The sequence below is a fragment of the Diachasmimorpha longicaudata genome, chromosome 14, assembly GCF_034640455.1.
Source record: "Diachasmimorpha longicaudata isolate KC_UGA_2023 chromosome 14, iyDiaLong2, whole genome shotgun sequence".
NCBI classification, from domain to species: domain Eukaryota; kingdom Metazoa; phylum Arthropoda; class Insecta; order Hymenoptera; family Braconidae; genus Diachasmimorpha; species Diachasmimorpha longicaudata.
In genome coordinates this window covers 4,253,465-4,275,723 of record NC_087238.1, presented here as the reverse complement: position 1 = coordinate 4,275,723, position 22,259 = coordinate 4,253,465, and the positions used below count along the sequence as shown (strand labels likewise).

Below are 22,259 nucleotides of genomic sequence, written 5' to 3'. Positions count from 1 at the left end.
TCAGTTTTTAATATCCTTGTAATTAGTGTGAGAAATCAATCAAAGGTGACACCCAAATTAATCAATTATTTGTTCTCCAAATTTCTACGTATTCACACGTTACAATCATTGCCAGTTACAATTGTTTTCGTACATGTTTTACCGATATTCTCCAAGCACATAACTTCATATTGGTTTTCTCAGGCATTTTTAACGATAAGATTCCTTCCCAAATTCTTCACGATTTACTGCATATCCATGAATACCATGAAGTAACTCACAGAAGTTCTGATGACCTGGGAATAACAAAGATTCCTGGCTCAAAGGGCCGAAGATCGTTATTGTCATCTCAAAATTCGTCTTCTTACAGAACTGAAGGTATCCAGAGATATCAGCAACATGCTGCCAGCAGTCAATTGACATGGAACATGACTTCTCATCAGCATAAATTGCATCAATTGCTTGGTTTCACTCGTAGCACAATACCATTTTGCGTTCATCCTATCGACGACAGACATCTTGTTTATTACAAAAAAGCCATCTTCATAGTCTGCTGATGGTACTTACAAGCTATGTCCAATGCCAAGACTGTGATTTATGATCTGTTCTGACATATAACACTGGATAAACAGATGCAGTATTGAACCCACAGCGAAGACTAGAGTCTTGACAAGTCTAGGTAATGTATTGAAATTGGTCACAACCTAAGAAATCATCAATCATAACACTCTTTCAATGTATAATTTAGATTCTGCGTGCTGTTCCCCCATTTCTCGTAATTGTACCTGAAATGCAGTCATGCTGATGACAATCATGTTGATTCCAATCGTCATGAAGATATTCCATCGAAAGATCTCCTCGACAGTGTCTGAAAATCTATCAAAAGTGACTGATTACATCGATAACGATGGCCTATCCTGAGGGACACATACTGAATGGATCTGCTATGGAGTATAACGCACTTCTTCATGTACTGGTACTCATGATCTCTCGTCTTCTTCTCCGAAGCATCAGCGACCGGTAAGTTCTCGATAGCAAATCTTGTTCCAAAATGATAACGTTAAAAATCGTCGAATGAATCGAATGAGAAATATATTTAGTATCAGTACATCACCCCACTGCGGCGAGTAATCCACATGCATGATGTGAATATAGAAATAGCAAAACGTCAGCAGCGATTACCAGGATAACAATAGCAAGTATGGAAATAGCGCCCACTAGTAAAATAGTGTAATAGTATTTTTCCACGTCAAGTGGACCATAGTCCACTGGTATAGCGAACCTCAAGACTAAGGTCTTATTGGATGGTATGACGAGACGAATTAGTCTGAAATGAACTGGCTCACTAACAAATACCACCCACGCGGCCCCGAGGTAGGCTATGAGCAGATAAAATAATATGAAATCCATTGTCCACCAGTGAATACGATGAGAAAAAAAATTCTAGCATTTGGTACATATGTATGAACCTGCATATACTATGGATCTAATCTTTCCGGATTCAGAGTGTTGATGGAGGAGGGATAAGCCGTTGTTTTTCGGAAATATTCTCCAGTTTTGCTTGATCTGCTCCAAGAGATTTCGAATCTGAGAAATCTTGCATTGATAATTCAGCAGAGAAGTGATAAAACCAGATGAGAGGTCCCTGTTCAGAGACTAAATTCTCTTACCTTATCACCATGTACGACGAAGGTACATACATTGGCCATGACCACGACGTCAATCAGAAATGAACTCAGCGTTTCCATCACCAGATCAGCATCGTCAAAGTGCCGTATAACAACTGCGATCTACGCGAAAGAGTAAATCCATGGCAGCAATGAAGACTAATCTGGATTTTCACATTACCTCTGGTATAATTTGTATCCAATACAGAAATTGCAGTATTGCTCGGCATATTATGCGTTCCCTCGGCGACTGATAGGGCCAATAACCAGATGCACGAAGAACTGTTTTGGTTAGCCAGTAGTAAGGTTGATCCCAAAAGTCCACTTCATCGTGTATCATGTCCATATCGGCTTTGCTCCAGTCAAGTTCTGCTTCACAGTTGCCACGAAATGTTATTCTGTATCGATTATATTTCTCCCCCACTCTTTTAGGCTCATGAAAAATATCAAACCCTTCACTACTTTCGGTTGACTACTCGTGGAACACACCAGTGGTGTTGGACAGTAGCTCATTATCAGAAAAGTCTGGGAATAGTAAATGCGATGGGAGGAAACGAAGAGTTGAAGACTGACGCTCGAGTGAAGTTCAGTTGGAGACCTGGGGAATATTCATACCTTCAATTTTCCTATCTCACTTTTTTTATTATAGTTGTCATGATAGCTGGGGAGGATATTGTTGATGGCCGTCAGCTTTCTTTCCTTTTTTCTGGAGAGGATAGATTCATAAATTAAGTCGAGTGTCTTAAGTCGACGTCTTAATTATTTCTTCCGGTGTTCAGCTTGTTCGAGGAAAGTGTGACGATATTTCCCATCGATTGAACCCTTCTCAATTCAATTATTGTCCCCTGTCAGAGTACAAATTGATGGCCCAAAGGTTTTTTTAGGCTGACGTCGAAACACAACGTCTGGTTCAGACAGTTGTGTATTACACTGAAGTCTCTTAGAATAAAAAAAATTGTGGGCGGAAGTGAAGAGTTGAATACAGCTACAGAGCTCAACGTCAGTCAAAGACAATCGATATCAACTGCAACATTTTCTCCTGAAAATTTGCACCCCATGATTTCCTCGGAAACTCTGTTTCTTGTGTCTAAACCCTCAATTTTCGTATCATACCACCCTCTTAAATAGACCTCACTTTTTATCTTTGGTAAAACTGTTCATATTTGCGAGAACGCAAGTGAAATAACAATCACTCATTACTCACGGGGAAAGTACATTTCTGTACTCCTATCAAAATCAAGTATTTTCATTTCAAAAGGATATAAACAAAGCTTTTTAAATTTTGAGAAATCCGGACGAAATAAATGAAAATTTGAAATTTTGAAATTTGTCGGGATTATCGCCTAATTGGCGCCCGCAAAGGGCAAAGCGATCGTGTCGCCATCTCTCTTGTGAGAACTTATCTCAATTTTTGCGTCAATCACCTGCCTGAGGAGAATTGAGCCCTCTGTGCTAACTTTAGTCTATGCTTTTGGGGTTCCCCAGGTGCTGACGACATCTCTGGGACATTACAACGACTTCTAGAGTTATTGACAGAGCAGAACGCGGGCTTTGATTTGGGATTTACTTAATTGAAATTTTTTCTTTATCAGAAATGAGTATTTTATAGAAATAATTTATGAAATAAGGTACAATAGAGAAACGTAAAAAATGTTTTTATTTTCAAATAAATTGTTTTTTACGGCTTCAAAAATATAAATTAAATATTTGGAGATAAATTAGTAGATTTGGAGATTAACAAATGACTTTCTGACTTCACTACACATTTTTGTATTTATTAAAATCCACCCACCCTTCATTATTTATTTTAAACATGAGTTTAAAAAAATAAAAATTGCAAATGACTCCCCCCCCCCTCAATTGTTGGTGCGACAAAGAAAGGATGAATAGAATAGCATTTCAGATGATTCATACATCTCTTTATTGCAATCAATCACAGATTAAATCGCTGAAAATTTATGATGTTTCATCGAACATTATAAACATCAATATCATAATTGTTTAATCGACAGACACATAGTAATGATACAAAGACTTGTTTTCTCGATGATTAAACTCATAATCTACCATAATCACTCCATAAAATCACCATCACAACCTCAAACCTCCCATTACCTCATTTCCTCAATTAAAAAATAATTATCTCACTGTGGAGAAATAGAGGGGATTGACATGAGTTACAAAGTCCCCCTTGTTTCAGTGTTTAAATTCATTCGATAATGATTAATACTCTTCGATACTTTAATTTTCATTTAATAGATTGAGTAAAAAATATGAACGAGTGAACATATAATTAACCAGTTTTGCTGCAAAGGCAATTGCGTGGTACTATTATCAAAGATTTTTCAATAACTACGGGTTTAGTAATAAGTTTTTTTTCTTAAAAATAATCAATAATCATATATTGCATTGATGAATGACTACAACGATTGCCCACACATTTCAATGATTACCTCATTACTTTGAATCATGAAGTTGACTAATTATGCATTAGGTGATTGATTTTCTCCTCAACTTCGTGTGAAAATATGAATAACACGTTTAATAAAAAAACCTCTTAATTGAACATGATTCGAGACATGATTGACGATTGTTGGCCTTGAGGGCCCTCTCATCCACTCAGAAGATTACCTTCATTCACACAAAACTGCCAAATGCCCCGGGGGCATCTTAACAATTATTATTAACAAAAAAATTTCAGAGTAAAAGTCTTGTATTATCGTGAAAGTAGCTCCTACGGATGTTTAAATCGTTTTTATATACATTATGAACAAACATTTCATGGCGATTCTCCTCAATGATGTCTTAAGCTTAAAATAATTTGTTTTCGATGATAAAAAAATCTGAATTTCAATGATAATAAAAAAAATAATTGGTCCTTCATAATCGAATAAATTTTTACATAAATATAAATAAATTTTGGGGCACTGATGACATAACTTGCAGCAATTTTTCTCCAACTTTTTTCCTTTTTTTTTATACTGCTAAAGCACTTTATCGTCAATATCGTTAATCCTTAATTAATAATTAATTTTTCATCACAGCATAAAACGAGTTGCACAAGCATTTTCATGAACAAATCTATCAAGACAACCGAGGAAATTATGATGACAAATTCAATCGATTTGTTGATGCCTATCAATTTTGCAAGTGAAGATTCTCTGTAATTTTTCAATAATATCGAATCTTCGCTTGACAAACCGCTCTCAAATTGCCGTATTAACGACTCCCTGGGGTTCAATGAAATTATCGTTATCCATGGGATTAGATTGTCGTTGAACTTGGGCTGTTTCACTCCTGTTGTCTGTTGTTAGTTTCAAATTGTTTTTATCCACGTGGGCAAGCTCAATGGGTAGATATATTGTTCTACAGTGATCAATATCTGCACGACACAGTGGACAACGTTCACATCTACGAGCACAATCCAAACATGCCACAGCATGACCACAGGGAAATAGTGCTGTGTCCAAACTGCGATCCATGCATATACGACATAACATGGCATCCAGCAGACGAGCCAGACATTCACGAGACTCCTGAAATTAATAATTTCAAGTGATAATTGAAATAAATTTGATGAGTTGTGAAAAAGTGCTTTATTCAATCTTTTGGGAATTTTGTTCAGTGATTCAAGCCTTTACAAGAATATTTTATCAGAAAAGTTGTTTATGGCTAATAAAATACTCCGCAATAAATGTCTGATGATATTTTTCCGAAAATTAATAACTATTGAAGCAATCTTCAATCTCACGTGTGAATTATTTATTTGCGTCGTTTCGTTTCATGACTTCATTGTTGGAGAATAGCAATATCTTGAAATTGAGTCCGTGAACGAGAAAATGTCAAAAGAGGTTTTTTGTAGCTTATAAAATTCTCAACAAAAAGTGTTCAGCGATATTATTTCTGGAATGAATCGTTATCGAGATAATTTCGAATTGAACGAGACGGGGAAAATTTACTTGATCTGTTACACTTTACGACTTTATTCTGTAAAAGGCGATTATGTTGGGATTGAGTGAGTTTACGAGAAAATGTCAAAGAGAGCTGGATACTCAGGGGACGCCTTAATCTTCTATTTTAGATCGAAAACAGCGGAGGATTTCACTTGTAAAATTCCGTGACTTTACGATTATCCTGACAATGAAGCGGTGTACGAGAAAATATTCATATTTTTTTTTGTAGCTAACAATGAAACATTCAGTACAAAAAATTTCTCGAGATATTTCCCCTAGAATGGCTTCTTATTTAAATAATGTTCATTTAACGAGATGAAGAAAATCGACTCGCTTTCTTTCATTTTATGGCTTCGTTCTGGAAAAATGGAAACGTCCTGGAATTCACTGGGTTTATGAGTTGAAAAGTTGTAGGAACTTTTTGTAGCTAATAAAATTATCTGCAAAAAATGCCTAATAATAATTTCTTTCAGAGCTGCATCATTCCCGAGATAATTTTCCGTTTAAGAAGACATGTATAATCGGCCCATAAAATGTGATTGTCCAGGGTTTGAGTGAATTTGCGAAAAGCTCGTGTGAAATCCTTTTTTTACTGTTGTTCATAAAATTAGAATCGTTGTCGCGAAAACTTCCGACCTAACAATAGAGCTGACATTTTACAACTTCACAATGGAATAATACAATTACTCCAAAACTGTCGGAATTTACGGTCAACTATCCTCCGAAATTTTCCAAGACATCAAACTCTTCACAAAAAAACATCCTGAATTTTCTGAACTGCTTCGATATCCAGATAAGATAAATGCGGCAGCTTCTATTCATTATGAAGTGTATTGTAATTGAATTTAACTGACCTTTCCCTTTTTTCCGTCTCCATTCAGCCCACTGACCAGAACTGATTAGAAACTATCGCATTTACCTTAATCCCGATTGAAAAAGACCTCTGAAAATCAATTAAAAAATGCTTACTTTGCACTTGGGATTCTCGCAGTCTCCGCATTCATGTTTATCCATCGTCTGACTGGCCTCTGGAAGGCCGATATTACTAGTCTCGCAGTACAATGCCCTTCTGGCATTATCGTATACCTCTCGACAAGTCCTCCTGATATCGAATACGTATTTTTTACCCAGTGTGGAGTCTTCATTAAAAATAGAGATAATAGTACCCTGGAAAATACGAAAAGAGAAGAATTTTAACTCAAGTGCTCTTAATACATGCCCTCGACTTCCTGAACATTGAAAACAAGTGGGAAAATACCTTGAGATCGCGTATAAACTGTGCTGTAACGGCACTCCTCACTGTTTCACAGCTGTAAAAAGCATGTTTCTCAGTTATTGCCCGATACAATCCACTCGCTGATTGACTAGAGTCCAATTTGAAGTCCAATGAGGTCTCTTCACCATCCAGGGACAGGTAAATTAAGTGAAACATTCGTCTTTGTGAAGTAGCACTTTGGATAGCTGTATATGGAATACTAGAACAATAGAAAGAATGTAAATTACTTCGAGGAATGCACTCTCCATTAAAAGGAATATCTGAGGTGGAAAATATTTCTCGTAAAAACATAGTCGGTCCAGAAAATGTCTGTTAGATGTAGAATAAGAAGAAAAAATTGCTATCTTTCATTCGATATGTTTTATCTGAAGAATAGATAGAAGAAATTAATCAATAAATAATTGTTTCTCTGGCTTATCGGTCAGGTAATTATGTAAATTGAAATGTCACATAGATTAAGATAATAAACTGACCGATAGTCTAGGGAGATAATCAGTAATTGAAGAATTTAATTAAAAAACATTTATTGATGGGAAATTATGGTTGACAAAGCCTGGAGGCCAACCAAATATTTTTAATTGGTTTCCCTTTACCAGAATTCACGCAGAAATGAATAAACAATTACGAAAAAATTATGTTTTTGCTGAAATTATATTCTCGTTTCAATGTACTCAATTTATCCTTCTCTTATTCAGTAACTTAGGTCAATAAAAAATTTAACATTCAATATTTGAAAAGAATTCTATATACGAGTCCCCTTGTATATATGTAAAGAATAAATAGAATCATATAAACTCTCATATCTCTTGATGTATATTTCAATTGAAAATACACGCAGTTAAATTCTTCTGCATCGCTAGCCCCGAATCAGCCGAATTTTCATACACAAACGCAATGAATATCGGAAACGAGATTGAAAAAATAAATTAATGAAAAGCACATCTGTCATTTCAGTGAGCGACAATTCGTATTTGCTCGTTCCTTCGAATTTTAAAGCTTCAAATCCGACATATTAATTTTTTAATGAATCCACCATGAAGATTACGAGTGACTACTTGTTAGGGTTGTTGTCGGGGGACAGTTTCTCGAAAAAGTCTCTATAAATTGATGACCTTTCTGTAATTATTTCATGAAAACTGTGGAATGTTCTAGACGACAACAACTTTAATTAGTTCCATTTCTTAAGAAATTCCCTCGTGAACTATTGTCTCTCCATGCACTTAAAAAAATCCTCTTTATCAATAACCCAGACATTCAGGTATCCAACTCAATGGAAATTGAGCATTCCATATTTGAAATGAAATTCAACACAAAAGCTCCCCCGTCCATATTCAAAGAATGAATAGAATCCCAGAATGCCTGACACCTCTCACGCCAGATTTCAATTGAAAATTCATGCAATTAAATCCTCATGCCCTGCTAGCTCTCGATTCACTCGAATTTTTAATTATCAAAAGGTATCAAATTCCTCTCCTTATGTTACCCAATATGAATCGAGCATAAAGGACTTCATTTTAACCGGAAGCAGAACATGAAAGTCGAATTTTCAACTTGCTGGCTCTCCAGTCTCTCTCAGGATTCTAAAACTTTTTTAATTACAACTTCATAATGGGATTTAATTTTTTTTTCCACTCGTTCACTTCAATCTTTCTCATTATTTGGTGGTACTGATGGAGGTGAAATAGTCCTTTGTGGAAGACTGAAAATGTTGACTTTGAAACTTACTTTTGTTTTTCATCATTGTCCCCTCGATAAACAGTAATTCCATGAGGCCCTACGCCAATCATTGACACAGCAGTTGACCCGAATTTACTGTGAAACATTTCCTGGCCGAATGTATCCAAATTGGAGACTTCTTTGAGAAGCCAGTACTCGGCTGTTGAAGCTTTCATACCCTGTGATATTTCAAAACAAAATGAAATATAATTATTTTTCGCTGATAACTGAAACTGAAACGAATCAACTAACGTGGAATGAACGTTAAAAAAAGAAAAATCATTTGTGGATATATCACAAACAATCGCAAATTAAAATCTGAATAATTATTCCAATAAATAATAAATTGCAACGGCCAAATAATTTTCTTGTCTTGCACTACATTATTCCTTCAATTAATTACGTTGAACTAAACAGACTGGCGAACAGCGTTAATATTATTAATTAAAAAAGTTCGCGATGAATCTTCAACAACTCCCTTGTGACATAGTCTCCCTAGATATCTCATTATCGACTTAATTAACGTTCAACTAAACTTTGAAAAAGCAACGGCTTACCTTGATCTCCTTGTGCTGTTGAATGATTTTATGAAGGAAGTCATTAGGTTTCGAATCACAGGGCTTATCAGGTTGTATCTGACAGCACTGGGAATACAGGCCATGGGGTGGTGACAGAGGATCGTAATCCCCAGCCTCAGCTTGGGCAACCAGAGCAACCAAACGCGCCACTGAACACCAATCTGGCACTTTGAGACGACCCTCTACCAGTTCAAGACGTGAGTGCAGGTAGAATTGATGTCTGTGGGGAATTTGTCAAATGCATTTTCACATCCAGGAATTTACATTTTTACATGGGCGAAGAAATATGGTAAATTGTAAACTGACATTTCTGTGACTTAGAAATTTATTATAAAATGTGTACTGAATATTTATATTTTTTTACACCATAAATAATCATAAATAATTTACCTCGTAGCTTCCTGCAGCAACAGGTGTGGTGGTACCCAAAATTTCACCCTCAATGCAAATCTGAGGGGTGCAACACCACCCCCTCCACCAGTCTGTCGATCAATTGGATTTCTCAGATTGAGCCACAATTCCTCACCCTTGGCATTCTGATACTTCAAGCCAAAATAATCGCACTCTTTGCTGATGCCCAAGCAGTTGCATGCCTGCAAAATACCAAATAATTCCAAGAATTTCATAAATAATTTACTCACAACCACAGCAAACAGGACTTAATAATTTACTATACATTAATATACATAAAGTTGAGAATATTTTGGGGTTGGGGGGGAAGGGAAGCAGGGGGTGGGTTATACCCCGAGGCTATAAACTAAAATAAACGTCAGATAGTTGAGGTGAAGAATGGAAAAGTTTGTACGTTCAAGTTTCACGTTCGTGTCTCTGCAAACCCCGGAGAAAAGCGCAAAGTCAAGTGCCAACTTTTGGTCTCCAGCGCTGGATTCTTTGGCCCTCTTTTTTCTCTTATTATTTCCCTGGAAAATTTCAGAAGAGCAAAGAAAGAGTTCCGTTCACTCCGTAACTTTGGATGGGGAGAGCTTCCTTTTCCCTCAAACCACTCGATATCCGAACGGAAAAGTGGGAAAATCGTGGCGAATGGAAACTCTTATCTGATAATAAATGATTTCCACGATTTCTTTTTTTTCGATTATTTTTTACCCTGAGGGGTTGGAGTTTTTTATTTTATCAGGTGCACTTAAATCCCCTGATACGTAATTGATTCAACCCCTGGAGTAATACATTTCCAAAGTAATTGAGTGAGAGATTTACAGAGATTGAAGTATAACCCTAGATAACAGGCCCTCTTACAAATGTTCCTGTGTTTTTTTAGGGATAATGTTAATAAGGGATTTTCACATGCGATCAGAAAGCGAAGACTTGATCGATCGATCGATTCACAATAAATTCAGCAGCTAAAGGGTAAAACGAGATAAATTTACTTATCTCTGAGCTGAGTTTTTGGGTGATATCTCGGAATCTAACACATATAATGAAATTTTTGTGATTACACTTATTGTAGGTCTCAAATCGCTCCACAAAAAAGGTCCTTATCAAATTTCGTCACCTCCCCTAGATTTCGAGATATTCATCAAAACCTGATCGAAAGTCTTTATTAAGTATATAATTTCGTAGCAATTTAATTCGCGTCATTAAGAATCACAGAAAATTGAGTAATTTACAGTTTTTTGGAAATCCATGAAACCCAATATTGGAGAGATATTAATTTGGAATGGTATCAAGGGTTGTAATGAGATTTAAGGCACAAGTGAGAATAATTTTTTATATTCAAACTCGTTCATAAATTCTATTGCGCACTATTTCACTCGATACAGACGCAGAATGAATAATAAAATGACTGGGATATGGCGGATAGAATAACAAACACAGCTGTTAAAAAATGATAAAAAAAACCTGTGAATTATTGAACTCATACTGGGCTATAGGGAGTGGAGGGGAGGGAATAAAACACACGTATCTGCTGCACAAGTACGTCGTTCAAATTAATGCCCGTGCGAAATACAGTATTTCATTCGAGTCTCGAGTTTAACCGGTCCCCTCATTCGCTTCGCAAAAACCGGATCGCCAGGATGTAAACACGTTGAATCGTTTATTTTCCAAAATAGATTTTTTTATCGTCAATTTTTTTTCTCCCCCTAATGGGTAACGAATACAGCGGACGCTTGATAGCTCTTTTTTCTTCATCGATCGTTGAATTTATTTTTGATAAGTTACGTTCAATGATTTGTCACTGACAAACTGTAAAAATGTGTAAATTACATTTTTGCAATCGTCATTTTTTTACTTGTTATGAAACCTTGCTGGGGAAGACCTTGTGGTGCACGTTAAGAGAATAACATTTGACTTTTGTGAGGATTTAACTGCATCTCCAATATGTCATGACCAAACAACAGGATTTAAGTGATCTGCGTCTCGGTGTTAAGCTTGAGACAATATTTTATGAATTACCCCGAATTGAGTTGATTTTATTTTCTATTTTCCAGATTTTCCGGTCTCGATATCTTGAACTTGAGCCCGGGAATAACATTTTAGGAAAAGGCAAACGGGGATTTATGACGGGATTTTATTGAGTTCCCAATATCCGCAGACCAAACAATACAACTCAAGTGTGTCGGGTCTTATTTCAAAGTTTGAAAAACGAAACCTCGGAGGAGATCCCGAAATAATCAAATTTATGTCAATCAGACGAAAGCATAATTTTGACAAATAATTTTCTCTCCAGGTGCCAGATGACAATTAAAGCAAAGTTCGAAAATTTGAAGAATACATTAATAACTTGAATAATCCAACTTCCCTTGGGGGACGAACCAGCCAATTACGTACGTTATTAACAGGCCAAAGTGTCCAGCATGTCCACCGAGTTGGAAAGAGGGATTAGTTACTCCGTTTGGCGCTTGAATTAAACTTCCAGTACCACCAAGAGACAGTAACTGGCAATGCGAGGGCTGCTGCTTTGACCAAGTTTACTCAACTTAATCCAACAGGATATTACCCCGTCAAAGTAATGCATCCTCGAAATACTTGAGGAGCGATGGGCTTCTTGGTCCGGAAAGTGCATGACAATTTATCAGGAATGTCCGCTTTGGCGCCACTCGTGAACGTTTAAACCGAGTTGTATGGCCTCGACTGAGGTCGTGCCTTCTGTTTACAGAGACAATTATTCGATTATAACATCACCTCGATGGCCGATTGTTTCGCTTATATCAATCATCAGAGTCGATATTATTTTTCATTCCTCTGGGTCTCGTTATTCTTTAAAAATTATTTTTGACTCTGGCTCAGAGTCAGGCGATGGCTGTCAATATTGATTGTTATTGATTCATATTATCAATTGCTTAAATACATACGTGAAGATCTCATTATTTGTTATCATTTTTGGGTGTAAACGGTCAATAGTCAGGAGTGACAGAGAAAAAAGTCACAGCTCGACGTGACTATTCAAATATCCAATGATTAACGTGGGCAAAATGGAAATTTCGTGTTGATACGAAATTTCATGAACAATTACTCATCAATAGACTCAAGTTATGCGACAATAATAACACCATCTCTCGTTTGTTGCTCGCAATTTCATCACTGGCCCGGAAATTTGCGCAGCAGACGAGTTAATTGACGGACAATTATCGAAATTATACAGCAAACACTGGTTCACATCATCAGCATAACATTTTGAAAAATTCCATATTCAATTAATTATCATTGTAGTTATTATGCCAACAGATTCGCGGAGAATTGAAAAATGAAAAGACGATGGGGGGTAGTATTCCAGAGCTAGGAATATCATAATTGCAATTCCGCAGTTGATTTTTCCTTCGCATGTTTATTCAGCATCTCCGGAAAAATTGTGGATCCACAATTATGCACGTGGTATTCAATCCCAAACGCTCGAGATTTTCTCAGCGCAAATGGAAAAAAAAGCTGAGTACACAATTCATGAATATGAATTTATTAAAATGCTGGAAAACGATGGGAAAAAAAATTGAAAACGTTGAATTTCCGTTGTGAATGATGCACATGATCATTGATATTCAGATGTCAAAGTCATTAGACATGAAGAGAGTCCTGACTTCATTTGCATTTGTTCTAGAAATTGTTCGAGCCATTGTTTAATTTTTCTGGACCTTTGTTTGTATTCAATATACAATTTTCAATTCATTCCTTCGTAGAAATTAATTGCGCGAAGCCAATGTGAGTAATCACTCGATATTTTAATTCAACATTGACATGTGCTAATTCTACTGAAGGGGGGGGGGGGCAGGGGAATTATTTCTGGATCAATAATGCCAATTTTCGCATCACAAGTTATTAATATTTTTCTTCATTAAAAAATAACTTCTGGAATAAAAATAAAAATGCTCTCAATTAAAATTGAAAATTAAAACTTTTCATGTTACCCATAAATTAATTTGTTTAATAATATTTTATCAATATTGTTGGCAATACTCTGACCAACATTTCTCACCGTTATATAATTTTCAGTCCAGTAATAATGACAGAAGGGAGGATGAATAATAAAATTGAATAATTGAATTCAGTGGTTTTAATGCTCTGTGAAGTGGAATTCGAGCAACAATTTTGTGGCATCATTGGTGCCTCCAAATGTACGTCAGAATTACAACAATAAATGGGTTGAAAGGGAAACTGTGAATGCCACAGTCAAAGTCCCCAGCATGTACATATGCATTAACACATAGGTATAACCAGTCCTGTTGGATTATCTCATCTCGGAGAGTCGACCCACTGGTGCTGGGAGTACCATCGTGTAGTGGCTATTATCCATTGTCCCTACATCAAATGTACCATTGTAGGACGAGAGGAGAGAGGGATTTACAGGCGGATGCAGAGCAATCCTGTCCATTTCCGCGGCTCCATGTAACCCTGGTCCAGTTGGCTCGTTGTCAATTCGATAACCTGGATCAGGAGTTAACGGGTTTGGATATATTTTTACGAGTTGACGTGATTCAACAGAGGCTTTAATAGTTTCACGAATATTCGAGACTGGGATTTGAAAATTATTGGATTTGAATTCAGATCAACTCCCAATGGGAGCAACGTCACAGGATATTTTCTCCATGAATTTCCACGAATTCAGTAGCAAAATAACATTTGAATAAAATGTGCATTAAATGATTTTGCACATTTGCAGGGGAATTTCTTATCGTGTTGTCAGATGAGGGAAAGAAGGAAAATAATAATTGCAGAAGAAATCCTTGAAAAGTCGAATTTTATCGTGCGTCAGCGTAATTTAATCGTGAATTCGATGATTTCTCTTTTGATGGAAGAAGAAATGGCAATAAAAATGAAAACTACTTGAGTTCTCAATTTTCCAACAATCTTTTAAATAATAAATCCTTGACACGTCGGAGTATATTCTTAACATCTCTCTTGGCATTTTTATGAACATTCCACATCGCAGAGAGGAAAACTGTCACAATAAACATATTTTATTAATTTTTTACGATACAATCGTGAGTCAACGATGTAACCGAGCACATGAATAGAGCATCTGTCGTGTGTGTGAGTGAGACAGTAAATACGGAGGAACGGGGCCATTGGAAATATAACTGACGAGACAGAGATAGATACTGAAGGCAACTCTCGAGTCCAAAGTCCAATATCGAAAGGGGGACCTTAAAGTCTGTTTCTACGTGCCGCTCTTTTCACCTTCTCCCGGTGTATGAGCTTGAAAAATCCCGCGTGGGTGGCTACGACACGCTTTCTCGCCCACTCCAATCCCCGGGAGGGGGTGGGAACGGTCGGCAGGGGGGAGGAAATTGGAAATTGACAAGTTAAGATTTCCGGAAAATTTAATTTTCAGAATTTTATGAAAATGGGAGCGAATCCTGGTGAATTTTTCTCAGCAAATTTTTACCTTTTTTTTTTTTTTCTAGGTCGTACATAACAATGACAGAGTGGTGAGCACGTGCGTGACAGCAGGCGCGCCAAGCCGGGGCTTCAACCGTGGACTTTGGACTCACCAGGAAAAACCGAGTCAACCGGTAGGCACCTTCTGTACATATGTGTGTGCAAATGTCATCAACTGTTCACACATTAACCGGATAATTTTCGCGTGTTTATTTTTGGAAAGATTTGTATTCAATCAGTGAATGAAAAATACCCAGGATCATGACTGAATTTCGGGATTCGTTGGGTTCGATTGGAAATTCCACGTGAATTTGCAAAAAAATTCTTTCAACTTTTAATTCTACAGGAGTTGTCATCAATGACAAAATGCCCTGAATGAAAAAAAAAATAGTCTCACAAGAATTGAGAACCCTAATCATCATTCATCGCCAAAATGCCATTCAATTCGACCGATCAATTACCACTTGATTGCGTACAATAACAGTAATAAAAACTAGACCCCTAAAATTGTATCTCAGAAATTACGAAATCGCGTGCGGTAGAAATAACCACCAGCCTGTTTCCATACTTTTCCGATTCCCCTCCCGAGTCAGAAGAAATGAAAAAATCTAGAGAGGGAGCAGTGGTACAAGCGTAGGTGATTCCAAATGAAGATAAATCGAACAAAGGAAATACAACTTCTTACTATTGGCCTTGAGATGAAACAAGAGGTGGGGAATTCATGCCGTGGGTGAGCCACGCTCTTACCGCGTGTCCTGCACGTTTTTCTAATTTAGTGAACCACGCTTGGCACATATGATCACCCTCACGCATTTCCTCGATTCTTATTCTTCATTTGTATTTTCCTCCTGAAAATGCCAGAGTCGACGTCTGATAGAACTCCAGAATTAATTTTTTTTTGTATCAATAAATAATTTTTTTATCGATTTCATCGATCAATAAGTAAATAACCAGTTAATTGATCATTTCATTTATCGATACATTTTTTAATATCATCAGCAGTCTAATAATGCGACTACATTTTTCATCAGCAGAACTTGAACAATTGTATTCAATTTATTGAATGTTTTTTCAAGAAAATTATTTTTACGGTTTTAATAAATATCTTTGAAATATCTTCAGATATCAATTAAAGACAATCTCGAGGTAAAATTATCTCCTCTGTATAATTACATTACTCTTGTATAGATTGTGCTGCCCAATATATTTTCACATGTTTATAAATATATACCTCATCATATGGATAATAATGTCAGGGTCGTGAATACATAATACGAGTCCAAAGGTGGATCATTGATAATTGAATTGAATTGAATTGTTTTTTAGGACAATGATGTGATGTTAAAATAAATACAGATTGAAAATTAATACTGGTGAGTAATACCATTGTGAAATACCAGTGTGAACTTTGCACTCGGGCTAGTCAGTGTACGTATTGTGTTTAGGCATTTGCAAGCGGTATTTTCGATGGCAAAGTCCAACATTGCGGAGGTGTATGTTACACACCTTCAGTTTAACGACCCCTTCAAACAACAGTGTGTACCTCATTCTGAGTAACAATGATTGAAATAGATTATGTACGGATGTTATCACTGAGATAAGAGTCAGATTGCTCAAACAGCAAAATTTTTTTTCCTCGTGAGAAAGCACTAGCGATGCGATGGTTTACGCTGATATTGACTATTGGCCAGTTTTCAATGAATACACGATAATTTAAGAGGGACTGGGATATTTGTGTCACTACCTTTTTTGTTGATGTCAAATTATTTTTAAATTCAACTTATGTACTTGGATATGTGCAACTGCTGCCTGGAGTCAAAATGGAAAATTCAGAAATTTGACAAAATTTGATATCTTTTATAAAAATTTTTATTTTTTTCTCGTGATGATAACATTTTTTTCTGGGATGTTGGAAATTGATCTGCGGTAGGATAATCATTTGATTTAATTTATAATTTTATTTAATTTGATTATATAACAGAGTAATGCACGAACAAATATTTATTTTAGATTCGAAATTATTTAGCTCTGCCAATGCTATTATTTTCAACCAGGAAACTCTCGGATTCTCTGAAGATCATCACTTCCTTTATGGACTTCATAAGTGTTTATCTGATGAAGATAGACATTAATTCGATAAAACGTCAAAAGACATAAACATGTCAGGAGAAAAGGTACTACTACGAAAATCATTTCGTCTTGGAATATTTCCTTTGGTCAACAATTAAATATAAAAACGTATAATTTGTTCTGTACCGAATAAGCTTTTATTCTTTAACAAATAAACTCCACCACTTTCAGCCAGTAACTTTTTTTTAAACTAATCCTTCTTTTCGTGAATAAATCAATAACTCACAATGCGCTCCCTCCCCAATTTCATTTCCAAAATAATCCTCTCATCACGAGCTTCCCACTAATTACTGGATCTCCTCAAATATCCACTCTTCATGATCAAAAAATGAATAATATAATTTTTTCCTCTCAATCTATAAAATACTAATAACACAACAACAATTTATTTTTCAACGAATTCCTCTCGCGACTAAATCAATAATTCGCAATACCTCAAAATAATCCTCTCATCACCGAGTCCTTTACACTAATTACCTCAAATTTCCTCAAATATTCATCTTAATCACCATATGAATTATGGAAAAGCTCGCATCATTAAATGTCATCCCAAAAAGCCGCAGTGCAGTTGTAGCTGTTTCATTCGCTAATAAAACCCGGAAATTTTCATTAACTTCCAGTCTCTTTGCTTCATCCTCACCTCCTCACCTCCACCCCCTTCAACCACCCATTCGGTAAACTCCCAAACGTCTCTTGCGCAAACTTGCGAATAGAATATATTTATCAAGTTTAAAACTTTATGTTAAATGGAAAACATGTTACACTCAGGAGGAAATACGTTGGTATCTCACTGTGCTGAGTTTCAATGAGCAGTTTCACGGGTGTAGGGGCAGTAAGGGGGAGGGGGGGGGGATTGGGGAATTGGTAGTGTAGATAGGTTGTACATCGATTTCTTCGAGATGGGGTGGGAGTTAAAACAGCTTTTCTCACGCTTCCCCAAGTTTTCAATTACCGTTCCAGCCAATTCGATTTGGAATTTCTCTCAATTCGCTCACTCCCACTTTAATTGAGAATCTAATGCGTCGGGTTGTATCCAAAAGAGTGTGAAGAGGAGGGAAAGGTGGACTGCATTGGGAAAGCATAACAGGAATTTTTGCATGGGAAAATGCAAAAATTTTCCGCAGCTTTAATTTTTAATGTTCGAGGCTATTTTTCGTTATTTAAATTTCTCGTACCATCTTAGCAAAGATAACAACTGTATTCACAACTAAACAATGCTTTCAAAAATAAGAGTATTTAATGCCTCTATATTTTTCAAATTCTGATAACAAAAATACATCGGTTTTCTCTTAAAAAAAATCAACGCAACATGAACAGGTGATTACTGAATGTTCATTTCAAATTATGAATATTTAGAATAAAATTTTACTGAATACACAATTACTTGAATTTTCAAGAATTAATTTTCTAACTTTTTCGAGTTTTTGTTAAGTTTCAGGCAATAATTGAACGATGATTTCTACGTTTACGATTTATGTTAATTTTAAAAATTCAAAAATACCGCAAAATGGAAAGAAAATGTTATTTCCTTTCTGTTATCATTTCCACAACGATTGCAGAATGTCCCAACAACCTCAGACCACTTTTTTCCTGATTTTTCATTACCGCCTGATGAATAGATTTCTGAAAAGAGCCCATACTTGACTCTGCATCTTTAAACCCCCCTGTTAATAAAAACTCTCGGGTTATTTGCGGATGCAGGGATACAGAGGGATATTAATAACAGAGAAGAGGACTCTTATAGTTGAATAAATTTAATATCCTGCCATTTCCTCGTTCATTTAGAGAGTATTACGCTCATCTCTGCTAGCAACAAAACTCTGCAGAAATGGTAGGCATAGATGTACTTAATAATTCATAACTCTCTTTATTGCAATTTGAATAAACACGTCGTCGATAAATCATAAATAATATCCACGATAAGGAATTAATGACGGGTTTACTAATGAAAAAAAAAAAACAATCCTAGATACGTGATTTATGGGTGTTACGTGATTATACCGACCGGATGAAGGCAACAATGATCTGCTTCAATTGTTCGAGGAGATGAAATTCGTTCATCAATTCATACGAATCAGAAACTTGACTCTCGATCGAGTTCATGTCCAAGGCCGATAGTAATGACCACCAATTATCCTCTAATGACACTCGATGATGCATGTGCATATTATAGCGTGATTATACCCTGTCACGTGATATCATATGTGATAATGTATCTTAGGGGATTACCATCAATCTCACCAGTGTCACCAACTTTTCCACAATTTTTTATTCGAAAGATTCATCACAAACACTCGTCTTTCACACGATAAACCCGAGAGAAAGGAGCAGGAGGGGGCGGAGAAGTTCGGAAAGTTTGAACCGACGAGTGTCAAAGATCGTTAGTGATGCCACTGGCAATTAAAGCTTTAATCGAGATTTTTTTTTAGCTAAAAAAAATGGAGTTTCACTCGTGGCGATCTCTAGGGCCCTCGGAATTCAAGTATTCAGAAGTTTTAATTAAAAGCGAGTTTTTTTTTCAGGGGTTGGGGAATGTTGGAAACATTCAATCGTGTGTCGTTAAAAATTTGCAGGGAAAAATGTAATTTGTAATTAAATGGGGAATGTAGTTTTTGAATTATTTCGAAGGTGTGAGGAATTTTTTTTTTTTATTGGAGGCTAATGGTTTCATCAAAATTCAATGGCTTTTGGTGGATTAAAAGGAAAAAACATTGATAGAGGTGGAATGGAAAGCTGGGGTATTCGGCCTCGGGTTCACTTCATTATTCATAACGATTTCACAATCATTAGAAAAAATTGTGGATAGAAATAAGAAAGAAACATAAAAAAATAATGTGTAGTCTGGGACATATCTACTTTGAAGGGAATTCAATAGAAAATAAGAAAAGAATAGAAACTTTTATCCGCAGCCACAAAAACATCGTCTTCCACCCATTAAAAAAAAAGTAATTAAACATTTTAAACTCATATTTTCCCCTAGAAATATTTCCAAACAAATTTATCAATAAAATTTTCCTCGAATACTTCAGAGAAATCTCTCGAAAATCCCACAATTAACATTTTTGATTCCCCCACTTCCATTACCAACTGCGTTTCCAAATTAATGAATTAATGATCACTTCCTGTTGACACTCGTTCATGAGGAAGTTTCCCCTCCAAAACCCTAAGTCTTTCACACACTGAAAAAATACGCAATTAGCGACGTCTAATAGCAACTCGATCTTCAGAGAATTTCTTAACGTCTGAACAGTTTTTCAATCGAATTCGACCAGAGATGATTAGAGGGACCACCCCCACACCCCCCGGGGCGCACCGCTGTTCGCGATGTTCATCGTCTCGGTTGGTTAGCCACTCACCAAGTCACCAGCATCAACATTTCCCAGGAAAACATGTAGATGCAGAATCGCAGGTAGTTTCCTGGTACTTGATACGCCAGAGCAAATTCTCAAGTGTATGGGCCAGTATTATTTCGAGCATATAGATAACATTTCTGAAACGGAGCGCGTGGTAAATGCCCATGTACAACGAGAGACAAGCGTCGGACCGAGCCATGCAAATAAATTGACCCCCAGTCGATTGTTTTACGACCTTTTTCTTCCCGTAATATTAATCAGGGTATTTTGTGTATCCTTTGTGCTACTGCAGTCGCTTAAAAATCATATCTATTGATATCACCCGGCGGAGAGAAATATTTCACTTAAAATTACGAATCTGCTGGGGGTGAGAAAAATTTGGAGGAAATGGTACGCAATTTGGTCGGAGCAATCGGTAATTCTTGTCGGGATTTTATCGGAATAATTACGATCGTCACTTGAGGTTTTCTAATTAGCTCCAGAATTTTTATTGATTGCTTCAAATGAGATAAGTCACTTTTGTCTATAGAAAAATCCCAAAATTATCAAATACTTCAGGGGTAAAAAGTCCCTCACGTAAATTTAAAAAAAAATGTATAACTGCATCTGAATTAGTCTCCTTTGCCCTACGGCAAATTAAAAAACCTTATCCACTCGTCTGTTATCTCCCCCAAAAGTCTTCCCCTAAATTTCCCACTTAAATCTCGAAAACTCACTAAACAACATCTCTCGCATCTGTTGCGCTCCAGACCTCCCACATCGTGAGATAAAAAAACTCCAGAAAAATATGCTCCCAAACGAGCTATCAATACATTCCTATTCCACCCACTGATTCCTAATCCAACAATACCTTCCCCCAGAATTACCAGGCGACCTGGAAGGGCTTGTGAGCCCCAGGGAAAACCTCGACACGTGTGGCAGAGGGAATAAATTTCCTTTGACCCTGCAAACAATCTAAACAATGTTAAAAACAAAGAGAATTCTCTACCTTTTCGAGGCACTCCCGTCCAATGACCCTGGGGTCCACCTGGACCTCGAGGATAACAGAGTTTGCCTGGCTGACGAGACACCACATCGTGAAGGGCTCCAGAGATGTCGATGAAAAAAAGAAAATTTTGTCCGAAAAAAAACTTCACTCAACACGAATCACTCAAAATTTTTGCATCCAAATGATTTCTTTTTTTTTAATCTGAGACAATGGCGCCGAGACGTCTGAGGGAGTCCCCGAAAATTCCGGAAAATTTCCCCGAATTGGCTGGTCACACCGATAAAATTTTAAACAAAAAAATTATAAAAATCCGCAGTAATTCATAACCGTCAGGACACTCTCCCTTTTTATATCACCGTATTGATAAAACGTCTGGTGGGATAACAACTCGATAATGCAAATTTCTTCAGGTTCCATTTCTCTCCGATCACCCCAATGATAATTATCAACTGAAAAATCGAGATATTTAGTCTATTTGAGGAGATATCGAGGGTTTTAATTCACAGAGATTGTAACGAAACGACGTCTACTGTTGTGTCGCTCTTTATCGAATGGCTGACTTCGAGCTGAGACCTCCGACAGTCTAGTGATAGACGAGGGAATAGAGGGGAAAATCGGCACGACACAGCTGATCCTGTTCCCCCACTTTTTTGTATATTTTATGCGCATTTACCCCTCGCGCGCATGTCCCGCAGTTTGTGAATGGCCTGCGTTGATTGGAGGCATTGGTGGGGGCACCGGAAAGACGGGCAACGATTGGTCAGAGGGCTGGAGGGTGGGGTGGATCCAA

General features: G+C 36.7%; 2 protein-coding genes and 1 long non-coding RNA gene across 5 annotated transcripts; all 3 read right to left on the bottom strand.

Moving 5' to 3' along the window:
• Window positions 1-96: 96 nt before the first annotated feature.
• LOC135169100 (odorant receptor 9a-like) lies at window positions 97-2,083 on the bottom strand. Of its 3 annotated transcripts, none has more exons than XM_064133823.1 (9): window positions 1,828-2,083; window positions 1,650-1,769; window positions 1,449-1,575; window positions 1,094-1,358; window positions 912-1,019; window positions 765-855; window positions 547-683; window positions 348-480; window positions 97-267 (listed from the first exon to the last, which is right to left on the bottom strand). In XM_064133823.1, the coding sequence occupies exons 1-9, from the start codon at window positions 1,990-1,992 to the stop codon at window positions 190-192; spliced, it is 1,224 nt and encodes a 407-aa protein (XP_063989893.1). In that variant the 5' UTR covers window positions 1,993-2,083; the 3' UTR covers window positions 97-189. The 3 variants fall into 3 exon arrangements, with proteins under 3 accessions (XP_063989893.1, XP_063989894.1, XP_063989895.1); XM_064133824.1 differs by having other exon boundaries at window positions 1,449-1,566; XM_064133825.1 differs by having other exon boundaries at window positions 100-275.
• Window positions 2,084-3,550: 1,467 nt separating this feature from the next.
• Dnr1 (defense repressor 1) lies at window positions 3,551-22,064 on the bottom strand. The gene is made up of 7 exons (XM_064133819.1): window positions 21,470-22,064; window positions 9,560-9,762; window positions 9,149-9,389; window positions 8,601-8,770; window positions 6,858-7,074; window positions 6,569-6,766; window positions 3,551-5,182 (listed from the first exon to the last, which is right to left on the bottom strand). The coding sequence occupies exons 1-7, from the start codon at window positions 21,554-21,556 to the stop codon at window positions 4,853-4,855; spliced, it is 1,446 nt and encodes a 481-aa protein (XP_063989889.1). The 5' UTR covers window positions 21,557-22,064; the 3' UTR covers window positions 3,551-4,852.
• Window positions 13,656-14,713, bottom strand: LOC135169106 (uncharacterized). Its single transcript, XR_010300160.1, has 2 exons — window positions 14,620-14,713; window positions 13,656-14,044 (listed from the first exon to the last, which is right to left on the bottom strand). It is a non-coding gene; the product is annotated as an uncharacterized LOC135169106 (long non-coding RNA).
• Window positions 22,065-22,259: the final 195 nt, after the last annotated feature.

Excerpts from the sequence above, each read along its gene's own strand:
- LOC135169100 (XM_064133823.1), bottom strand. The coding sequence starts at position 1,992 with ATGGACATGATACACGATGAAGTGGACTTTTGGGATCAACCTTACTAC. Across the intron at positions 856-911 it reads CTCCATAGCAGATCCATTCA|ATTTTCAGACACTGTCGAGG; the intron begins GTATGTGTCCCT and ends CACTTTTGATAG. Across the intron at positions 481-546 it reads CTTGGCATTGGACATAGCTT|GATGAACGCAAAATGGTATT; the intron begins GTAAGTACCATC and ends TGTCGTCGATAG.
- Dnr1 (XM_064133819.1), bottom strand. The coding sequence starts at position 21,556 with ATGTGGTGTCTCGTCAGCCAGGCAAACTCTGTTATCCTCGAGGTCCAG. Across the intron at positions 9,390-9,559 it reads TTGCTGCAGGAAGCTACGAG|ACATCAATTCTACCTGCACT; the intron begins GTAAATTATTTA and ends AATTCCCCACAG. Across the intron at positions 5,183-6,568 it reads GCGAGAATCCCAAGTGCAAA|GAGTCTCGTGAATGTCTGGC; the intron begins GTAAGCATTTTT and ends TATTAATTTCAG.